This window comes from Grampus griseus (assembly GCF_964374135.1).
Source record: "Grampus griseus genome assembly, chromosome: 1".
In the NCBI taxonomy this organism is placed as follows: Eukaryota; Metazoa; Chordata; class Mammalia; order Artiodactyla; family Delphinidae; genus Grampus; species Grampus griseus.
The window spans coordinates 73996381-74016928 of record NC_139017.1 but is presented as its reverse complement, the minus strand read 5'-3'; the positions used below and the strand labels follow the sequence as shown (position 1 = coordinate 74016928).

The 20548-nt window shown below is 44.0% G+C and overlaps 1 protein-coding gene across 2 annotated transcripts; it reads right to left on the bottom strand.

The window, feature by feature from the left end:
* Positions 1-5068: 5068 nt before the first annotated feature.
* On the bottom strand, positions 5069-15088 carry S100A10 (S100 calcium binding protein A10). 2 transcript variants are annotated; one of them, XM_082678927.1, is made up of 3 exons: positions 14943-15088; positions 8394-8556; positions 5069-5481 (listed from the first exon to the last, which is right to left on the bottom strand). In XM_082678927.1, exons 2-3 carry the CDS (start codon positions 8523-8525, stop codon positions 5320-5322), a joined length of 294 nt encoding a protein of 97 aa, XP_082535053.1. In that variant the 5' UTR covers positions 8526-8556; positions 14943-15088; the 3' UTR covers positions 5069-5319. The 2 variants fall into 2 exon arrangements, with proteins under 2 accessions (XP_082535053.1, XP_082535054.1); XM_082678928.1 differs by lacking the exon at positions 14943-15088 and adding an exon at positions 14791-14808.
* Positions 15089-20548: the final 5460 nt, after the last annotated feature.

Sequence of the window (20548 nt, the reverse complement as noted above, 5' to 3'; positions counted from 1 at the left end):
GTTTTGGCAGGACTTGGCAGTGGTCAATATTTTTCCTTCCTCCTCTGTTCTCAGAGCTTCTTAGAAAGACAAATAAGAATCCCCACCCTGCTTTATCTTTTGTAGCTGGAATGTGACTGGAATGTGAAAGCTAGAAAAAAAGTGGGTAGAACATTCACAAGAACACATTTTCTGCTGATTACCTCCTTTTAAACAAGAGGCTCATCTCTGTCTCCCAAAAGAGTAGAGATAACTCAGACCTTAGATTTGTAGAGTTTTTAATCCAGTGACCTCACCCACCACACTTCTCATATCATTTACTATTTCCCAGTTATCATTCACTTATCACCTCCTACCTTTCCTGTGCCACCTACATGCACTTCCTTACGTGAATACACTCCATTCTAGCCTGCTGGACTGTGAAAGGCCTCCCAGGTGTTCTTTGTCTGGATATTACTTTGTGCTATCATTACCATGTCCAGAGATGCACCAGGGAAGAGCGGTTAAAACCTTAGATGGTCTAGGTTCAAATTCTGCCCCCACCACTTATCAGCTTGGTACCCTGGTCAAACCACCTGTAAAGTAATAGCACCTACCTCATAAGCTGGGAGGAGCAATGAGTTAATATTTGTAAAGCACTAGAACAGAACCTGGATTGTAGTAAGAACACTATTATCCAAATTTCTTCTACTCTTTGAAGACCAGATAAGATCCTACCTCTTATACAAAACCTTCTCTGACTAGTCTTGCCCAGCCCACAATGATTTCTTACTTTTTTGAATGTTATAACATGCAAATAGCATCTTGACACAGCTGCAGAATGGAAGGAAAGAAAGAAAGAAGAGAAATAAAGAAAGAAAGGAAAGAAAGAAAAAAGAAAGAAAGAGAAAGAAAGAAAGAAAAAGACAATATCTGAGTTCAGATCTTGACATTGTCACTGTGGGACTTTGAGGGAGTTACTTGAGTCTTAGTTTTGTCATCTGTAACATGGATATCATAATACCATAAGAGGGTTACTGTGAGGGCTAAATAAGATAATGTTTAAGAGGTAACTCATACAGGTCTTGACTCATGGTAGACCCTCAATAAATACACATGCGCTTTTTTTTTTTTTTTTTTTTTGCGGTACGCGGGCCTCTCACTGTTGTGGCCTCTCCCGTTGCAGAGCACAGGCTCCGGACGCGCAGGCTCAGCAGCCATGGCTCACGGGCCCAGGCGCTCCGCGGCATGTGGGATTTTCCCGGACCGGGGCACGAACCCGTGTCCCCTGCATCGGCAGGCGGACTCTCAACCACTGCACCACCAGGGAAGCCCCTCACATGCACTTAAAAAAAATACTATTTAGAATTTTGTTTCCCAGGTTGCAAAAGTAGAATTATTATAGAAAATTTAGGTAATGTAGCAGTGTGTAGAGAAGAAAATTAAAATAAGCTCATAAACTTCTTTTGGAAGACAACAATTTCCCAGGCCAGTAACTCCTACCTTGGAAACTAAAACACACGTGGGTATATTTCCTTTGGTCTTTGTCTGTGTGTGTATGCAGACACATATTTTAAAAAGGGAAGAATCCCATTATATACCAATTTTGCTGTCTGCTTTACTTTACATAGACAATTCCCCATCTTATTTAATATTCTTCAGTCATGGTTTTCATGAGTCATATAGTATCCCATGTGCATCTACACTTAACTTATTTAACCATAACCGTATCGTTGGACATGGAGGTTTTATTTGGGTTTTAACTATTCTAAAGAATGATGCGTTAAACATCTTTGCATATGAATCTTTGCCACTATCTTTGATTACTTTGTTACGAGAAATGCTTAGGGATAGAAATATTGGATCCAAGAAAACACATCAGAGGATCCTGGTACCTACTGCCAACTTTTGCCTCCTCCGGAGGTTGTATAAATTACATTCTTACCAACAGTGACCAAGGGTGCCCATCACATCTCACCTTTGCCAATCCTCTGTTGTGTTGTTATTTAACTTTTTGTCTGTTTTATCTATTCACTTGCAACCCGATCATAATCTCTCCGAGCAGGCCCTGTTCTGCTTCTTTATATCTGCCACGGAACTTTACTTGGTGTCATTCATATAGTCCCCCTCGTAAATATTTGCCAAACGACTGAACTTCTATTCACAACTATTCCTCTGTGGTTAAGAGCCAGAGAAGTTACCTGAACAATCACTTTCAAATTGGTCGAATTGAGAGAGAGGTTTATATACTTGCCCTTGGTCTCCCACTGAGATGAGTTGGATAGAAAAGTATTAAATCACAAGTAACTGGCTCATGGTCAGGGTCCAAGAGAGAAAATGAGGTGTTTTTCAAGGTCAGCTCTGCAGCATGTTTGAAACTGGCTTTCTGTACTGTTAGTTTTTCTTCCTTCACAGCTGGGTGTGGGGAGGGGCAGAATCTGCTTTTACAACTCAGCCGTGTAGCAGAATGAGTGGAATTTTCCAGATGGTTCCTCTTGATGACTGTTGGCATAATTGCAGCTTTGCCCCTGGGAGCCATTAGGCTGTGGCTCCGAAAGCCTGAATGGCTGTTTCAGCAGGTCAGATTGTGGGAGCCCTGTGTTTTCGTTGGCATGGAAAGCCGTGTAGGATTTCAAACCATAAATAGCCTTTTAGTTTTCCTTGTACTAGCTCCCTACTAAGTGCTTCAAGCAGTGAGGCTAAGGTGAGAAAAAGTATGTTATTGTCCACTTTCCCTCTCCTCTCCTCCCAGCCCCACCACACACACATCTCAAATACAGTGACTCAGATGATTCCCTGGCCAGAGCATCTGAGGCCATGTTCTGGGGATAATACGTTGCTTTAGAAATTTTTAGACTCTACAAATCCACTGTGAAGATGAATGATACTTCCTGTCTCCTAGCCACAGAGCCCTCTCTCCTGGAATAGTTCTCTTTCTGTTTTCAGGTAAAGAGGCTTAGCGTGTGAAAGCTTGCTATGTATTTCGGGACATCTGAGCCTATAATATCCCTGTGTTACACTTTCACCTCCCCATTTGCAAACTGAACACCAATTTTATAACACCCAGTAAACACAGTTGCCCCAGGATGCAGGTGGTGTAAACTAAAAGGGTAAATTTGGACTGATACAAGTTTGCCTTACTGGGATGGGCCAGTTTGCTTCTCTATTCCCTGTAGCTGTCAAAGGTTATCTTTTAGAGTCTCGTTTCCTTAGAGCAATAATCTCTTTAACCTACAGGTTGGAAGAGTTCTCTTATTTTTTTAAATTAATTTTTATTGGAGTATAGTCACTTTACAATGTTGTGTTAGTTTCTGCTGTACAGCAAAGTAAATCAGCTATATGTATACATATATCCCCTTTTTTGGATTTCCTGCCCATTTAGGTCACCACAGAGCACTGAGTAGAGTTCCCTGTGCTATATAGTAGGTTCTCATTAGTCATCTATTTTATACATAATAGTGTATATATGTCATTCTCAATCTCCCAATTCGTCCCACTCCCCCTTCCCCCCTTGGTATCCATATGTTTGTTCTCTATGTCTGTGTCTCTATTTTTGCTTTGCAAATAAGTTCATCTGTATCATTTTTCTAGATTCCACATATTAGCAATATTATACAATATTTTTCTCTTTCTGACTTACTTCATTCTGTACGACAGTCTCTAGGACCACTGGAAGATTTCTCTTAGAATTAAGAATTGTCACTGTGGCAGATATGGTGGACCAGCATGCCAACTCCTAGTGTGTAGAGGTTGGAAAATGTAAAACTTTATTTGCCAGACTCCCTTGCACATCACATCAGGTTTTGATGTGATTGAGTTTCTGGTAATGAGATGCACTTCATTGATACTTGGATGTGGGAGCCAAGTCATGTGTGGAAAGAGGCAGGGTAATGGGTACCCATATTTGGTAGTGTGGACTGTGCCATGGGTTGTGTGGTTCTGGAGCTGCTAGCTGTAGCAACGGCTTCCCCGTTCAGCAGGCAGCTTCCTGAGCCAGCAGTTCCCTTGGGGGCCCAGTTCTATAGCACGGATTTGGGAATCACTCCTCAAGTCAGTTCTTTAGCTGGCCAACTCCGCTCCTCCATTTAATATCTTGTAGTAAATCCTTCTCTTTGTAAACCTGCTGACTGATATAACTCTATAGCAGCAAAGCTATCTGTTAACTATAGCTAACAAGATAAGTTGCCTTACCTTGTTCATTTGTTGGCTGAGACAAAATAAAATGGTTGGAATTTTATCTTTGGCCTTGATTTTATTACAGATATCCTTTCCCCAAAGATAGTTTTGGACTATCCTGTTCCCTTTTGCATGCTTTTCCTTGTGATGGTGGATGACCTTATATTGAACTTTCCCCCAGAGTTATATTGATGTTTCCATCTTCATTGGCCTATTTAATTGGGACAATTTCATGTGCCAATTAATACCTCATCTCTCCATAAAAATATAGAATACTGTATTATTAATAAGCATAGCTATTTAATAATAGCTATGGAATGCATATCTGCTGAAGTTTGTAACAGACACAGAAAGGGCTGGGAGAAACATTCTGCTATTTATCAAGACATAAGTACTGGCATTTCATTTTCAACAAAAAAGCACCACCCCATTATATTATAAATCATGGCTAGCCTATTTCCTGACATCTTAGTACAATCATGGCATCTCATGACAGCTCTAAAAACGTTAACGTTATATTGTTAGAGGCATCACACTAGACTGATTTTGATTAGTTGTCTTATGGAACTATTCTTACCCTAGTTTGCTGAAACTTTGCTATGAAAAATGGACTCAGACATCTCAGGCATACAAAGTGCTGGTTGGAAAGGCACTGATTTAACTGGGCAGGACTATGCTCAGGAATTATAAAGGTGGAATATACCCTGAAGTGCCTTCTTTTAATCCTTGGAGTTGTTGTCCTTCAGCTAGAACAGCTACAGGGCAGATCAATTTGAGAAGTTAGACTCCAAGCCTGAGTGGAGAGTGCTTTCCCATTTTGCAGGTTCTGTGGAAAGAGCTCTGCCTTGCGCTAGATGCTTAAGGGCATGTGGCCTCTTTGTGAATGAAGCAGGGAACAAACATTTCTGAAGAAGAACAAACATTCTGTCTCAAATTCAGAACTAAAAAAGGAATTTGTTTATTGAGGGCAAGGGGATGCAAGCAATATAAAAATCAAAAGCTTATCTGGCTTTAATTGACTTTTCTTTCTCTGCTTCTCAAGGTGGAGCTGGATTTTATTTGTACATTTTCTAAGGGTCCCAATCTGCTCAGGAAATCCTTATACAGGGGTAGCTGTGGGGCAGATTCCTTAAGTGACCCTTTATGAGAATTCTTATCAGGGTGGGAGTAATTGCTCAGTGCTGCCTACTTCTTTCCCTTCTGCTTCATGTGTACTACAAAATAGTCATTGCACGCGATGGTGAGCCCAGCGATTAGTGAAAAGAAGCTCTGGAAGCCCACTTTGCCGTCTCGGCACTGGTCCAGGTCCTTCATTATTTTGTCCACAGCCAGAGGGTCTTTTTGATTCTGAAAAAAAAAGACAGAGGCAAGAAATACGAGTCAATGGTTGTAATGATGAGCTTCTTTGATTTGTACTGCTGACAGCTATATATATAATCTCCTAATTATTTGAATTCTTGCTTTAGGTCATAGTGATCTTTGGAGGTCGTCTAAATGTATTTTTCTGCTTTGAGGGAGCATTTCAGTAAATTCATATTTATTTCAAGCTAGGAAAGAGGTTTCCATGGCACTCTTTTATATAACTCAGGGACTAGAAACAGCCTATTTCTAGAAAGAGGAGATTCAGTGCCAGAGAAGGGAGACTCACGACTCTGAACTCTAAGTCCACTTAGAAACCAGCATGCCCTTCTGACATGCTTTACTTACAGTCCAACTGTTACAATTTTCAAAATCACAAAATTCTGTCTGAGAACCACCCCAAATTCCCCCATTTTTTAGTTTAAACTTATATTCTCTTGACAAGCTTTCATTCCTGATAGCATGGTCAAGTCCTTAAAGAAGGAAACTCCTATGAAAGACCTCATGCGATTATTTAGGGAGTAAATTTCAGATCATTGTCCTATGGATTTTAAAGAGGTGTTAATGATGCCCTGGGGTGTGTTAGGTTTAAAGAGTTCAGGCAGATGGTCCTCATTTCTTGGCACAGCTGAGGCCAGTCTAGGGTGGCTTCATATCATATTAGCCAGGTGACCTAGAGTAAGTCACACAGCTTGGTGGGCCTTCGTGTAACAACTAAGAATTGAGGTTGGACTAGAGTGTTTCTAAGATTGCTTCTGTTCTTAATAAGTTGGTCAATCTATGCCATCCTGTACTCTTTGCTGGATGTACTCTTTGTTTTACACTGGATGTACTTCAAAAGCAGTATGTGTGATGGAGTTATAAAACTCCCCATGATTCTCAATGCCTAGCATGAATACATGGAACTAAGATGAGCAGGTAAGATCCCCTTTGTTTTTTCTTTTACTCTGTTTTCAAGGTGATTGGCTTGATTATTCCTTTTCGTAGTGATGATGCTTAGAAGTGGGAAAGTATGGTTTCTCCTGTAGGGTCCATGCCATCAACCAGAGGGAAATATGGCCCTTTACAGGTGTTAAAGGACTCAGGTAAAATATTTATGAATTTCATTGATTGTATAAATGAGTGAGGGAACTGATACTCAGTGTCTCAAGTGTGCTGGATGTTTATAAACTGCACTCAGAAATCCCTTAAGGTAAAGCAGCATTTCCTACACGCCCTAAGCAATCAACTATAACCTGTCTATGCAGCTACATCTGCTTTTGGTGGGTTTCAGTTAATTCTGGCCTTAACCCCAGCTTCCTGGCCGTGGTCAGGAGTGAAATTTGGATGACGTTAAGCGGTCAACTTTAGAAACAAAACGATCTGTGAATGCAGCGAGTGTGGGTGTGCTTGGAATTATGACCCCATGCTTAGAATAAATTATACTGCCATGTTCAGTACTTGGTACTGAACACTTTATGTTTACCAAGCCACAAAGCCTTTAGGGAGGAAGGATCTTCGTCTCATGTGATATCATCCTGGCTTCTAACTTATGCGACAACACAATTAATGAGTGTTCAGAAGTAGACCGAGAACGCCTTTGTTTGTGTGATGGGCAGGTTTACAATGAGCACATTTTGTCCTTGAATTTTATGCTTGCCTGGAAGGGTCACAGAAAGTGAAAGTGGTCTTGGAGATAATCATGTCCAGCCTCTCATTTTCCAGAGGCAGGAACTGAGGTACAGAAAGCTGAAGCAACCTTCCCAGTTAGGGTCCTGGTCTGGGGCTCTATCACAGAACTGTACAAAAGCAGAACAGCTGTATCCTCTAACTCATTCTGGGATAGAATTGTGGTAACTGCAGCTCTGAGATACTAGTGAAGCTATTTATATCTGTTTATCTGACTGGTATTGATAACATGTAAATCATCATGTACTACAAAACCCTATGTTTAATGAGTCAGGAGTCAGGGGCTTGATTAATGCTGTTTACCAGGAGATGACAAGAGGCAGAACCCTGTCTTTTACCATCTCCTCCCTTCACCCTTTAGAGGCTAATGCACACCAAACACAGTACTGATCCCTTCAAATGACTCTGGCTGTGGCAGGGAGAGAAGGGCCTGCATTTCAATCTAATATTTTGTTAGGCAATGTTTCACCTTCAGTGAAATGCAACAGCCGTCTCTTGAGGGCCTATGATGTAAAAGGGCAACTGTGCCTTGTTGCCTAATGTCCTGAGTGATGTATCTGAGCTCATGGCAGATCCTCTTCTGGTCTTCACGGACCCCTCGATCTGTCAAAGGTGAGGCATAAACTCAAACTGTGCTCCTGTCTCATTGCATTTTCAATGTGAAAAGAAGTTATTTCTGGAGTGCCGCTTGGCACTCATTCAGCAGATACTTGACACCATTGCTTTAGAGCAGTGTTGGAAAAAACTTTTAAAGCCTTTATCTAAAGGGATTTAATTCAAGAAGGGAGATTCAAGTTGCTCAAAGTGGATGTGACCAGGATGTGGTACCTCCAGTGCCAGGTTTATGGACCCGAGGGCAACAAGGCAACCTGGTTGATTACTCTGGTGAAAGGCCTTCTTTCCTGCAACTCTGTCTCAATGGACACAGATGACTCCAGATGGATTCCTTCTAACACCTTGCATTATGGTGATTTGTGTGTAGTCTCATTTCACTTCCAAACTGTAAGCACCTTGAGGGCAGGGGCTGTGTCTTCTTTACCTTCTGTTTCCTCCCCTAGTATCTTACAAACAGTAGGCATTCAATAATGTTTAATAAGTAAATGAATGAAAACACCTTTCTAGTAGTGACTTCCACAGGGAAGGGCTAGAAAGAGGAAGGGAAAGGAACTAGGGCCCAGAAGCATTGATTTTTACATCTGGTTCTGGTTCTTTCTGAGCCTTTCAACACTTACTTCCAAAAATCCAGGGAACTCCTTTTCCATGAGTACTCTCAGGTCCTCCTTTGTTAAGTAGCCTTTATCCCCAGCAAACTTGTGAAATGTGAACATCATGGTTTCCATGGCGTGTTCCATTTGAGAGGGCATTTTGGTGAGGTCTGTTGGAACCTATTAAAGGCTGTAAAGAAACAACTTACATTAACTTTTTTTTTTTTTTGCTGTACGCGGGCCTCTCACTGTTGTGGCCTCTCCCGCTGCGGAGCAGAGGCTCCGGACGCGCAGGCTCAGCGGCCATGGCTCACGGGCCCAGCCGCTCCGCGGCATGTGGGATCTTCCTGGACCGGGGCACGAACCCGTGTCCCCTGCATCGGCAGGGGGACTCTCAACCACTGCGCCACCAGGGAAGCCCACCATGTATTCTTTACTAAAGTTCTGAACTTGTTATTGATTGTAACAAAGACATTTGCATCTTTGGTAGTAACATGCAGTTGCCCTACCCAAATAAAAGCTATCCAAAGCCCATTATCTACTTCCTTGAGAAGGAACAAGTAATAGTATATCCTAATTCCTTTGGGGATCTGATATACTTTTGGCAGCACTAGACAAAAGAGCTACTCTCACAGTCTGGGGTGCAGTGGGAAAGGAAGAGCTTTTCATTGTGAATAGTTTAAAACAAAGTTAAGGGACGTCCCTGGTGGTGCAGTGGTTAAGAATCCGCCTACCAATGCAGGGGACGTGGGTTCGAACCCTGGTCTGGGAAGATCCCACGTGCCGTGGAGCAACTAAGCCTGTTTGCCACAACTACTGAGACTGCGTGCCACAAGTACTGAAGCCCACACACCTAGAGCCTGTGCTCCGCAACAAGAGAAGCCACCGCAGCGGGAAGCCCATGCACCGCAACGAAGAGTAGCCCCGCTCACTGCAACTAGAGAAAGCCCACCCGCAGCAACGAAGACCCAACACAGCCAATAAATAAATAAATTAATTAATTTAATTTAAAAAAAAAAGAAAGAAAGGAAAGGATGTGTCAGATCATTATATTCAGGTATAATAATCTAGGGGCATATGTCTCATCAAGACCCAATGCCTGGTACTTAATAGGAGCCCAATGAATTTTGCTTAACTGGAGAGCATGCTTCAGCCAGAATGGAGTAGCTTTGGCTAACACCACCTAAAATCACTACTGGATAGGAAACAGGTGAATTTGAATTGAGACTGTAATATACCACTCAAAAAAAAAAAAAAACCACACAAAAAAACCCATCAAGAATAAGTTTAGAGCAGAGATTGAAGGAGAGGCTGGCAACTTCCCCTGAAGAGTCTCAATAGGAACCGGAGACATGCTTTCAGTCTGGTTCCTTCCGCTGACACATGCATACTCAACACAGATCCGTAAATGCTGTCTGCTACAGAGAAGGTGGAGTTGGTAAACATGAGGATTGAAAAATTACACTTTAAGAGTCAAAAGTTCTACCCCTTAATCCCCAGAAAAGTACAGAAATCAGCATGCCAAAGAATGCTATACTCTGGAGAATGCTATAAACCAGAATCTGGCATGATTCATCTGGAAAGCAGTTCTCTTGGAGAGAGCAGCCAATTCAAGGTCCACTGTGGGATGAATTCCAGGGGAACCACACCCTTTCCCCTCTCTCCTGACACAGCCAGGATCTGGCTTCAGATGGCAGTGGGCTTAGAGGGAGTCAGCCTTGCCTGGATTGGCTCTGGAAGTCCAGCAACATAAGAGAACTGAACTGAATGAGTCACCTATGGGAGAAGGCTGTGGCATCCCACCCCAGTTCTGAAATATCTCAGGAAAGGAGTCAGCCACCACAGAGGTTTAAAAATACCCGTGCCCAAGCTCAAGTGGCAGAGCACTTCACAACAAATGCCCAAAGATCCCAGATACTGGAACTGGCTGTGGGACACCTAGTTCACATTCTTCACAGGGCAGAGCAGAAGGAAAATGCACTGCAAAGCCAGAGAAGTAAGAAAGGGAATACAGCAGGGTAAGGACCCCTAAAATAGGAAACAGGCTAATTTAGGAACCTCTAAGAAATACAGCTTGTAAGCTGAGGAAGTCCTGGCCACCCCTGAGTACCTTCTTCAAGAGAGTGAGGCCAGTCTTCCTCTAGTGAGCACTCAGGTCACTCCAAACCCACCCCGGGATTGTCTATGCTCATTATGAAGTTACAGAGCTTTCCTGCCCCACTGGATCTCCCTCTGCTGTTTACTCAGCACATGGGCTGTGGACACCGCAGTCAGCACAGACTCCCTGTTTGTTCTGCAATAAGAATGTAGATCAGGGGCTACTCAGGAGATCTAAGGTTGTGAAAGTGAAAACAGCTTTGAAAACCAGAGATGACCACCCTCTCATCAGTAACCAGGGCCCCTGAGGGCACTGACCTGGGCTACGAGCAAGTTATTCCGTTTTGAAGGTGAAGCAAGTACACTGGTTTTAAAGTGAGATGAAGGAAGAGCGGAAGATGTGATTAATACTGTTCTTTCGGCTAGTGGATGAATCATACAGCTCTTCCAGAGTGCAGCGGTTGACCTACTGAGTCAGCCTGCCCGGCCCTCCCATTTTGGGAGGGGCTTGCCCGGCCTGGGCTGACAGAAGCACTGACCATTGGTTGCTAAAGCAGCAAGCAGTTCAGGGACTTGAATTCGCCGTTTCCACCGCCCCAGAAGAGTCCCACCCCGGGACTCTATAGCTTCTGGCTCGGAAACACTTCCAATGGATAGCCTTGGGCCTGGGGTTGAGAGGCCGCAGCGTCCTCTCTGTTACCCAGACAGCCTACTCCGGCACCTGAAACACTCCATCCAATCATTTGCCCGTCTCTCTATCTTAGATTTAAGTTCCTCTACGTTAAGAACTGTGAATTATTCAGTTCTATCCACTAACAACTAAATAGTGGTTTAGTGTTTGCTAATGAGTGAATGAATCAATCAAACAATTCCCTTGGCTGGAGCTGAGGTGCAGGTGTGATTACCGGGTCTGGGCTGAAACCCTTGAGGCTGGGAGCTCTGTGGGAGGAGGTGAGGGCTGGGAAGGGCCAGGAAAGGGGCGGCCTATGAATGAACCTCAGAGTACATTCCATAGCAGAGTACATGCCATAGCGGAGGAGAAAACGGTGTGTCCTGCTAAACAGGTCTGGTCACCCAACACGACCTGCCTTTTCTTTCTCTTCTCAGTTTTACCGTTTTCTTGAGTTTTGGTTTATCCCATTTTACTGCTCTCTCACTGTGAGCTCCACAGGCTCTAACTAATTCATCATTCACTCACCTTTTATTGAATCATTTTATTCTGATGTCTGTGTATCTCCTACACAGGTCTGAAGAGTGGAAGCTCACGTGTCTTTCTTTGTGTAGTTTTCTCTTCCGAAAAGAATTCTGAGCTTTACAAATTTACAGTGGTGGGAATTCAATTTTCCATTTTTTCTGTTCCTTCACCAAGCACCTACTTTGCATGACCCTGTCACGGTGTTAGGCACACGTGGGTGTGCTCTCCACCACCTTTATCCTGTGATGCTTGCCTCTGGGGAGTTCACCAGCTAAGGTCATACTATTTTAAAATATGTCCTGAATTCTAGTTAACTGTGTTCGTTTCTTTCCACACTAAACTGTGGGCTCCAGTAGCAGGGTCACATAAGCTAGCACCCTGTCCTCAGAGCCTGCTCAATGAATCAGTAAGAAGGAAATTGACAATAATGTAAATTTTGATCCTTCTGGGAGTAGCAGGGAAGTAGGAGGCCTCCTTAGAAAAGTGTCTGCTCCTAAGTAATACCAAATGTTTGCTCTGGACCCATGCCCAGATCCAGGCCATAATTTCAAAAAGGAGACTTCCAAAGAGCAAGAAGTCTGATCTGCTTTGCTCTTTTGTGTCTTGTCTATACCCTACTTTTCTTACAGCCCACCCAGAAAACAATTGGCAGAATGTCGGTAAAAACAAACATCTGTTATCTAAAATGTGTTTTAGGTTTCCTTCCTTTTGCTTTGAGGAATTTAAGAAGAAAAAAATTGGGGGGGTGGGATGGGGAATTGAACCCAGAAGGCATTCTTGATTTGATCCCTAAAAGAAATTCAGAAGAAGTGAGTGGAAGCAATGAATCTGATCCAGGCTGTCTCTCCCACCTTTCACCAAATGTAAAACTTTCCCACTAAAAAAAGTGAGCAGCAAAAGAAAAGCTCCAGATGCAATTCAATAGGAGAACTCTGAAGCCGTCTCTACCCTAAAAGAGTACATCCAGTTTTCCTTGAAGAGTTGTCAGGCATCACCAGAACGGCAAACAATAGCCACTGTGACAACTGCTATTAAAACCACTGAAGGGCTAGGAAGTGCTGAAAATTGTTAAAAAGAAGCAAATTCATTCTTTTTGCTTTTGATGTGAGATTCCTAAATTGTTGAGTCCCGGGAAAAAGAGAAGCTTAAGAAAGATCCTAATAAAAAGATCAGTCTAGCTTTCCCAGCACTCTGAGTGCTAATCTGCACATTATAACTCTGAAAGGATTCCATTGTTTCCCTCAACTTTAAAAGACTAGACTGGATCAAGGCCATACCAAGTGGGTAGTGCTCTAAAAAATTCACATTTTTGGAGCTGTCCATGGAAAGCAAGGAGGCACTCAGTCTCAGCTCCACCTAGCGCAAGGCCTGACCTCACTGGAGTGGCTGCTGGAGAGGCTGGACAGGGGCCAGACATGGAAGGAAAAGGGGCCATCTGATGTTGTATGCAGGAAAAGCCAGGGAAGACCATCACCTAGAAGTCAGGGTGCTATGCTCAGTAGACCCTCAGGAAAATTTGAAGAACCAAAATAATCTCCAAATGGTATATCAAGGACCCAGTGAAGAAAGTAGCTTCTGGCTGTCAAGGAAGGAATACATCATTTGGAAGAGATGATTAAATAGAAACTGGAGAGGAATCTGTGGGGGCAGGGCTGATGAAGAAATTCCAAATGAGTTATATGAACTCATTCCTGCCCTAATGCCTGTCATTACCTTTTGCAATTTGCTGAAACACGCTGGAGGCAAAGATCATTGACAGAGTGTTGAGCCTGGCCTCACCTGAGGTGCAGGATATAAAAATCCACTGCTGCAGGTTGAAACTCAGGCTGCAGGGGAAAAAGCATCTGCAGCAACTGCAAACCTCTTAACGGGAAGAGCTACCTCCCAAATAAAGCCGGGGCAGCCTGCCAGCAGGCATACAGGCCGATAACCCAGCAGCAGTTCTGCCACGGCCCTACCAGTCTAACTGCTGTCTTCACCCTACCAGTCTAACTGCTGTCTTCAGTCAAGAAACCTCTCCTTCAGGTTGCGGGCCAAGTCCTGGTGTGACTCACTTCCTCTTGGAAAATGCCCTCTAAGATGGCACAGTTCCCCTTTTCCTTCAGGGAGTGTTCTGTCTGAACCATCTGCAGAGAGGATCTGGAACCATCCGGGCCACACCCACATGGGCTTACAACTGAGTCACAGGCCTCCACTAGGAGAATCCGGGAGCCCTTTGTGCTAACCACGCCCTGCAGAAAGCTCCCAGCGAAGGGGGTGGGCTTAATGTATTCCAGAGTCCGGCCCAGGGCTCGGCTGCGCCTGGCACGGGGCTTGCTGCTCTGCTTTCCCCACCATCCCGGCCCAACAAGGCAGATTCCGGGTTTCAGTTAGGTGGAGTCCGGCCGCGGCTAGAGAGTGTGGTATCCAGGCCTGGGGGAAGCGCCCCTCCTCTGGCCAGGCTCAAATTGTGACCAGGTACCTACAGCTCATTGCACTGGGACAGATTAGTCTGGGTTAGAAGATCCTTCATTAAGCCTGCTCTTCCTCTATCTCTGTATAGTTCCACTTGTTTAAGACAGCAAGAAGGGATCCCTTTCAGTACAAAAATCACTTCACACAGGTTTCACATGGGCTTCCCTCCCCCTCTTACCCCCACCCCTCAGCAAAACTGCGTTATAAAGAAAACTAATAGACTTTCCTCCCTCGGTCGGCAGTAAGAACCTTCCCGTCTAGCAGACAAACAACAGGAAACCAAACCTGAAGCATCGGGGAGAGGGGCTGAGGGGTGTCCTTTGGGTAGGGAAACCGCCAGCCCTCCCCGAGCCTGCACGGGCCGTCCATCTAGGAGGTGGCTACGAACATCTGGACAGAGGTCAGCCTGCAGCCGGAGCACACAAAGAAATACGCCGGCCAGGACAGGGGACCAGAAGCGGGGGTTCGGGTAACTGGGGAGACTAGTCGAAAAGTAGGAAAGTGGGTGTAAAAAAAGATAAACCGAAAGGTAGGAGAGAGCAGACCCCGGGTCAACCAAAACGGAGGTACAGTAGTGAAGGACAAGGGCTCCCTCCCGCCCCCCCCGCGAGGATCTGGGGGGTCGCGCCGGGGCGGGTCGGGGACGCTGCTCGCCAAGCCGGGGTGTGGCCCAGATACCTCCCCATCTGCAGCTGATCCTCGACCAGGCCCCCCGGCGCCCGGGACACCCGGCGAAGTCAGCCGGGCGAGCCAGAGCCGCCGATGCGGGGGTTTCCACGGGCGCGGGGTCTGGGGCTGGGGACCGCCCGGGACCGGCGGGCGGAACTCACCGTGACAGGAGGCGCGGCGGGGACGCTCGGCAGGCGGGGGTGCTCGGCTGGCGGGGGCGCTCGGCTGGCGGGGACGCGCGGCCAGTGAGCAGAGCGCCGCGGGCTGGGCGCCTTAGTAAGTGGGGGCGGGGAGCGGGGGAGGCAGGAGGAGCCTGGGCCGGTGTCAGGGCCTCCGCTCACCCCACCCCTTCTCCTCCCTCCTCTTCCTGCCCCCGCACCCAACACTCACACCCCGGGCGCAGCGCACACACCCTTCTTTCGCTGTGCGGAGGAGCCTCGCTCCAGGGCTCCACACCGCCCCCAGTGAGAACAATACTGTAAACTTCTCTTCCTACTCAAATACTCTGGAATATTTTAGGACATCCCCACCCTCGGCCATGCCCTTCCTCTCGGGTTCGGTTTTAGAGAGCGAATGAGTGTGCAAATCCAAGAATCCAGCCATTCTGCGGGTGGGGCGCGCTGGCCCAGAACCAGATTGTAAGCGCTCGTCCGTAACCTACGGGTCTAGGAATTATTTTCTAGATGATACTGCAGGGAGGGGCTCGTGGAGTCCTAACGACCGCGAGGGCGTCAGACTTGGTTGATTTCAGATAAGGCCCTAGGAGGTCAGTTGGGAGGGTCTCCAAGGCCTGGGCCCCCAGTCCACGGGCAGCTCTCAGAGAAGGCGAGTTCCCTGCCGGCGCCTGCTCGCGGAGTGGAGGGGGGTGGTTGCCGTTTGGTGGCTAGTCAGCTCGAGGGCGTTACAAACCCTTTGTTGAACTGGAGATTTACCCCTCTTAGTGTGAATGGTTTCTGTCGTAGTTGATATTGTTAAAGCCTGTTTCAGGGTCTCCTTTTTTTGTCCTGAAATTGGCCTGTTTGGTCCTCAAACTCTTTAGAAGAAATTTAGAGAAAACCTAAGTGTTTCCTAGCTGACGCTATTCCCCCCGCCATTTTTTAAAAAAAATATTTATTTATTTGGTTGCACCAGGTCTTAGTTGCAGCAGGAGGGCTCCTTAGTTGTGGCACGCAAACTGTTAGTTGCGGCATGCATGTGGGATCTAGTTCCTTGATCAGGAATCCAACCTGGCCCCCTGTACTGGGAGCACGGAGACTTATCCACTGCGCCACCAGGAAAGTAGCCCCCCCCCCTTTATTTTAATTGTGGTTTAGGGTTAAATGCAAACTACTAGCAGCTGTTGTTGGAAAAGGGCCCAGTCCCAAGTCTTGGGTTTTCCTTTGTTCCCAGGGGAGGTCCTGGGAGGACTGAGTGATCCCAAAGGAATGAGCAGACTTGGGGAATCCTCCAAGTGCCTCTAAGTGACTAATCTTGGCTCTTGCCAGGAAAAAACTTGGATTTCAGCTCTCACTCTGCTGGATTCCTGCAACACTGGTGCTGAATGTTCGGGGGGAACTCCTGCAAAAAACACAGGCTTCCTAAATTCTTGCTAGGCCCTAGGTTACAGTCAAGAATGGAGAAAATTCTAGATCCCTTTCGTTCCAGGAAATATGCAACTGGGTTTAGAATGAGAATACCTGAGTTCCGTATACTATAGACTCCTTATTTGATTTCTTCATTTGATTCACAAACATTTAGGAATGCTTAATGTATGTGCTAGGGCCTGGGGATTCAGAAATCAAAGAATCAGTCCTGTCTCTCAAAGCTTCAAATCTTGTTGGAAGATAGATTAGCAAATGGCTAAAATCCAGTGAGCTCAGTGAATGGTAGAGGACACGAAGGGACACTGTGAGAACATTGAGGAGGGGCCTCCAAGTCCCCATGGAATGGTCGCAGAACAATTCCTGGAGGAGAAACATTTGATAGACGTTCTTAAAATAATAATAACGTTTACCATGACTTTTTTTTTTAACATCTTTATTGGGGTATAATTGCTTTACAATGGGGTGTTAGTTTCTGCTTTATAACAAAGTGAATCAGTTATACATATACATATGTTCCCACATCTCTTCCCTCTTGCGTCTCCCTCCCTCCCACCCTGCCTATCCCACCCCTCCAGGCTGTCACAAAGCACCAAGCCAATATCCCTGTGCCATGCGGCTGCTTCCAACTAGCTATCTACCTTACGTTTGTTAGTGTATATATGTCCATGACTCTCTCTCGCCCTGTCACAGCTCACCCTTCCCCCTCCCCATATCCTCAAGTCCGTTCTCCAGTAGGTCTGTGTCTTTATTCCTGTCTTACCCCTAGGTTCTTCATGACATTTTTTTCCCTTAAATTCCATATATATGTGTTAGCATACAGTATTTGTCTTTTTCTTTCTGACTTACTTCACTCTGTATGACAGACTCTAGGTCTATCCACCTCATTACAAATAGCTCAATTTCGTTTCTTTTTATGGCTGAGTAATATTCCATTGTATATATGTGCCACATCTTCTTTATCCATTCATCCGATGATGGGCACCTAGGTTGTTTCCATCTCCTGGCTATTGTAAATAGAGCTGCAATGAACATTTTGGTACATGACTCTTTTTGAATTTTGGTTTTCTCAGGGTATATGCCCAGTAGTGGGATTGCTGGGTCATATGGTAGTTCTATTTGTAGTTTTTTAAGGAACCTCCATACTGTTCTCCATAGTGGCTGAACCAATTCACATTCCCACCAGCAGTGCAAGAGTGTTCCCTTTTCTCCACACCCTCTCCAGCATTTATTGTTTGTAGATTTTTTGATGATGGCCATTCTGACTGGTGTGAGATGATATCTCATTGTAGTTTTGATTTGCATTTCTCTAATGATTAATGATGTTGAGCAGTCTTTCATGTGTTTGTTGCCAGTCTGCATATCTTCTTTGGAGAAATGTCTATTTAGGTCTTCTGCCCATTTTTGGATTGGGTTGTTTGTTTTTTTGTTATTGAGCTGCATGAGCTGCTTGTAAATTTTGGAGATTAATCCTTTGTCAGTTGCTTCATTTGCAAATATTTTCTCCCATTCTGAGGGTTGTCTTTTGGTCTTGTTTATGGTTTCCTTTGCTGCGCAAAAGCTTTGAAGTTTCATTAGGTCCCATTTGTTTATTTTTGTTTTTATTTCCATTTCTCTAGGAGATGGGTCAGAAAGGATCTTGCTGTGATTTATGTCACAGAGTGTTCTGCCTATGTTTTCCTCTAAGAGTTTGATAGTTTCTGGCCTTACATGTAGGTCTTTAATCCATTTTGAGCTTATTTTTGTGTATGGTGTTAGGGAGTGATCTAATCTCATACTTTTACATGTAGCTGTCCAGTTTTCCCAGCACCACTTATTGAAGAGGCTGTCCTTTCTCCACTGTACATTCCTGCCACATTTATCAAAGATAAGGTGTCCATATGTGCGTGGGTTTATCTCTGTGCTTTCTATCCTGTTCCATTGATCTATCTTTCTGTTTTTGTGCCAGTACCATACTATCTTGATTACTGTAGCTTTGTAGTATAGTCTGAAGTCAGGGAGCCTGACTCCTCCAGCTCCGTTTTTCGTTCTCAAGATTGCTTTGGCTATTCGGGGTCTTTTGTGTTTCCATACAAATTGCAAAATTTTTTGTTCTAGTTCTGTGAAAAATGCCAGTGGTAGTTTGATAGGGATTGCATTGAATCTATAGATTGCTTTGGGTAGTAGAGTCATTTTCACAATGTTGATTCTTCCAATCCAAGAACATGGTATATCTCTCCATCTATTTGTATCATCTTTAATTTCTTTCATCAGTGTCTTATAATTTTCTGCATACAGATCTTTTGTCTCCTTAGGTAGGTTTATTCCTAGATATTTTATTCTTTTTGTTGCAATGGTAAATGGGAGTGTTTTCTTGATTTCACTTTCAGATTTTTCATCATTAGTGTATAGGAATGCCAGAGATTTCTGTGCATTAATTTTGTATCCTGCTACTTTACCAAATTCATTGATTAGCTCTAGTAGTTTTCTGGTAGCATCTTTAGGATTCTCTATGTATAGTATCATGTCATCTGCAAACAGTGACAGCTTTACTTTTTCTTTTCTGATTTGGATTCCTTTTATTTCCTTTTCTTCTCTGATTGCTGTGGCTAAAACTTCCAAAACTATGTTGAATAAGAGTGGTGAGAGTGGGCAACCTTGTCTTGTTCCTGATCTTAGTGGATATGGTTTCAGTTTTTCACCATTGAGGATGATGTTGGTTGTGGGTTTGTCATGTATGGCCTTTATTATGTTGAGGAAAGTTCCCTCTATGCCTACTTTCTGCAGGGTTTTTATCATAAATGAATTTGAATTTTGTCAAAAGCTTTCTCTGCATCTATTGAGATGATCATATGGTTTTTCTCCTTCAATTTGTTAATATGGTTTATCACATTGATAGATTTACGTATATTGAAGAATCCTTGCATTCCTGGAATAAACCCCACTTGATCATGGTGTATGATCCTTTTAATATGCTGTTGGATTCTGTTTGCTAGTATTTTGTTGAGGATTTTTGCATCTATGTTCATCAGTGATATTGGCCTGTAGTTTTCTTTCTTTGTGACATCCTTGTCTGGTTTTGGTATCAAGGTGATGGTGGCCTCGTAGAAGGAGTTTGGGAGTGTTCCTCCCTCTGCTATATTTTGGAAGAGTTTGAGAAGGATAGGTGTTAGCTGTTCTCTAAATGTTTGATAGAATTTGCCTGGTCCTGGGCTTTTGTTTGTTGGAAGATTTTTAATCACAGTTTCAATTTCAGTGCTTGTGATTGGTCTGTTCATATTTTCTATTTCTTCCTGATTCAGTCTTGGCAGGTTGTGCATTTCTAAGAATTTGTCCATTTTTTCCAGATTGTCCATTTTATTGGCATAGAGTTGCTTGTAGTAATCTCTCATGATCTTTTTTATTTCTGCAGTGTCAGTTGTTACCTCTCCTTTTTCATTTCTAATTCTATTGATTTGAGTCTTCTCCCTTTTTTTCTTGATGAGTCTGGCTAGTGGTTTATCTATTTTGTTTATCTTCTCAAAGAACCAGCTTTTAGTTTTATTGATCTTTGCTGTTGTTTCCTTCTACCATGACTTTTAAATCTGATTGTAAAAAAGATTACATTCTTATTGTAGAAGGTTTGGAAAATATACCAATGTATAAAAAGGAAAATAAGATTATTTGTAAACTCATGGACCAAAGAGACATACTTTTATATATTTCCTTTGATGGAAGAAGTTTTTACATTATGAGGTATGGGGAAGCCATTTTGGCTTATACATGATTTCACCTAAACTTTATGCTAACTAGAACAGCCTATTTTGTTGCCAAACATGCATTGTACATCTGCTTTAATCATTAAAGAAAAGAGTGCATTTAAAAAATCAAAATGGAGTAAGTGTGGCTCAGGCATCCTAAATGGAGTTGGGTGGCCATTGTGAATGTGATTTCAGATAGTTCCTACATCGTTAAGAACTTGAATTTTCTGAACTGTATCAGACTCAAGAACACCACCAGCCCCTCTCAAAACAGTATCTGCTAGGGACTTCCCTGGTGGTCCAGTGGTTAAGACTCCTCGCTTCCACTGCAGGCGGCGCCGGTTCCATCCCTGGTCGGGGAACTAAGATGCAGCATGCTGTGCAGCGTGGCTAAAAAACAAACAAACAAAACAAACAAAAAACCCAGTATCTGCTAGCAGCTGCCAGCTGCAACCTCATGGTCTTAAG

Bases quoted from the DNA above. Each gene is read 5' to 3' on its own strand.
- S100A10 (XM_082678927.1), bottom strand. From the start codon at position 8,525: ATGCCCTCTCAAATGGAACACGCCATGGAAACCATGATGTTCACATTT. The intron at 5,482-8,393 runs GTAAGTGTTGAA...TTTTTTTTTCAG, and splicing joins AGTTCCCTGGATTTTTGGAA to AATCAAAAAGACCCTCTGGC.